Below are 2,581 nucleotides of genomic sequence, written 5' to 3' on the forward strand. Positions count from 1 at the left end.
TGTTTAAGTTGTGAGAGTATTTACAGATTCACTTAACTTTTCACTCTAAATAAAAATGTGGATTTAAACGAGAATATTGAAAAGCCACTCAAATTAATGAGCAACGTAACTACCATTCTTATGATTTCAACTTTTCTTTCTAATATATTAATTCTTATGTTAGAAAAACTATATTTTAGTACACTTTATAAAAGTAATATAAACATGTAAAAGTTATGTATTAATGTTTTAATTTGAATTTTCAATAAAGAGCGTAATAGAAAAGTTTTAAGATTTTAATAGATACCATTATTAATTTAGAATTCTAATTGAAATATAATTTGAGGTATAAATTATTTTTTTTGAGCTAAGAGAAAAAGAACAATAAACGAAGGAGATAGAGATCAAACCATGATCCAAATATATTAATATGTTCTTCCACCAAAGCAAGAATGGGAAGAAAGAAAAAGTTACAACTAAGAAAGTTGAAATTTCTACAAACCTAACATTCCCATAAAATATTAGGAATGTAATCAAATCTTGATCTATGTGATCATTCAATAATTAAATGCATATGTTGATAAAAACAAAATAAAAAATCAGTTCAATAAATAGAAGATCATATGAAACCATGTCATGTACTGTATATGTATATATTCCTATATGCATATAATATCTCTACAGAAAGATAAAGCAATCCAACGAGATTAAAGGATTATCAATATCTTCCATAGCCACCACTGAATCTAAATCTCCAACAGCTTCTTTAACAGCAACTTCATCAATCTTTGAACTGATCCTATGAATGCAAGTAATTTCCTTCTTCATCACACTACTCCTCGCCGGCGATCGACTTTTGGGAGCTACAGCTACCCGACATTTCTCTCGGCTGAAGCGTCTACTCGGCGACGGTGACGGAAGAGGCTGCGGAAGAACCTCTTTTCTGAAGCTCTTCTGCCGAATTGGAGATGGCGAAGCCGGTCGGACTCTCTTTTGGGGTGTGGATCTCAACACCCTTTGCGGGGATGGATGGCGAACGAGGGGGGAAACCGGCTTGATGGGGGGCGGAAAGGCGGTAGCTTTAAGGGAATTGATTCTAAGGAGTTGGTTGTAGGGAGAGGGAAAGGGGTGATGTGAGGAAATTGGGGAAGGTGAAGAAGAAGCAGTTGAGAAAGAGGTGTTGGTTGATGAAGAGAGACAAGTGAAAGAAGAGATTGAAGAAGAAGGGGAAGGAGGATAAGGAGAGATTTTGTTATTAAGAGAAAGAGAAGGAATTGTTGTTGTTGTTGTTTTTGTTGTTAATAATGGGGAAAGTGGTTGGGGAATTACAACAAGCTTGTCTTGGACAAGATTATTGTTGAAATCGAAAAGAGGTGGTTGTTTCATCATCTTGGGTTTGCATTTGCTAATGCAAGATCCCATTTTGATATCTGGGTTTGATTCAATTCCACCACAAAATGAGAAGAAGAAACAAAAATTGTAGAAGGGGTTTTTTCTTTTGTTTTTGTTAGATGAAGGTTTGAAGATATAAAGGGAAAGCTAGTGTAGAAGTGGGAAGCTTTTTATTTTGATATTAATTCACTTTCTTACTTTTTGGGAATTTTTTGAATTTGGTTTGCCGCGGATGAAAACCGTTATACAACGGTTATAGTCTTTATATATATTATATTTAAATTCGTGGGGGACAATAATGGCTCCTACTACTACTAACAGAAGTGCTTTTAAAAAAGACATATCCTAAGAAACAATTTGATTCAAGTTTGTCCTTTTCGGGGGGTGGGTATGTCTGAAAAGGTAATGTTGGGCGTTTGAAATGAAAGATTTCATTGATGATTAAAGAGAAGAAATGGAACTTAAATTTGAAACTGTGGTTTACTTTACTTTTTTTTTTTTAATTTGGTTATAACATTTGTTAACTTTGTGGGCTTGTTAATGAAATTGCTTGAAAAGCTTTGTTTTGTTCCATTCAGTTGTTGGATTTGAGGATGGATTATGGTAATATTATGAGTACATAAAATTTAGAAAAACGAATTGATTTTGAGGTTGTTTTTGTTTGATTTCAAGCTAATCCATAGTTGTTTGGATTTCTAAAGTGGAAAAATTAAAAGCTTTTGTTTTAGGTTGTTTTGGTGTGTGTTTGGAGTTGATTTTGAGAGGTTAAAAGTGGTTTTTTATTTTAAAAAAAAATATATGGAAAATTATTTCAAATAGTAAAACTATTGAAAATATTTACAAGATATAATAAAATTTTAGAACTATCAATGATACGCTGATAAACACTAATAATGAGTGATTAGACATGGATAGAAATCTATTAGCATCTATCAACGTCTATCATTGATAGTTTTAAAATTTTGTTATATTTTGTAAATATTTTATTTTATTTTTCTATATTTACAAATGACTCAATAATTAACTGGATTTGTGTTTGATAAAACAAATTAGAATTGAATTCATTAAAATCACTTTTAAAACTCACCTTCCTTTGGCATTTTTTTTTTAATTAGCTTCTAGTTAGGTTTTAAATTCTTGTAGAATTAGATTTCACTTGGTCAATTTTCAATTTTATCTTTCAAAATTAAAAATTTATTTTATCTCCTAA

The 2,581-nt window shown here is 31.2% G+C and overlaps 1 protein-coding gene across 1 annotated transcript; it reads right to left on the reverse strand.

Annotated features, from left to right (window-relative positions):
- Positions 1-379: 379 nt before the first annotated feature.
- Positions 380-1,506, reverse strand: LOC150036766 (uncharacterized). Its single transcript, XM_090313110.1, has one exon. It carries the CDS (start codon positions 1,399-1,401, stop codon positions 658-660), a length of 744 nt encoding a protein of 247 aa, XP_090169236.1. The 5' UTR covers positions 1,402-1,506; the 3' UTR covers positions 380-657.
- Positions 1,507-2,581: the final 1,075 nt, after the last annotated feature.

The sequence above is a fragment of the Benincasa hispida genome, chromosome 4 (genome assembly GCF_027475165.1).
Source record: "Benincasa hispida cultivar pf3 chromosome 4, pf3_genome.v1.1, whole genome shotgun sequence".
NCBI lineage: Eukaryota > Viridiplantae > Streptophyta > Magnoliopsida > Cucurbitales > Cucurbitaceae > Benincasa > Benincasa hispida.

Coding starts and splice junctions, on each gene's coding strand:
- LOC150036766 (XM_090313110.1), bottom strand. CDS start 1,401: ATGGGATCTTGCATTAGCAAATGCAAACCCAAGATGATGAAACAACCA.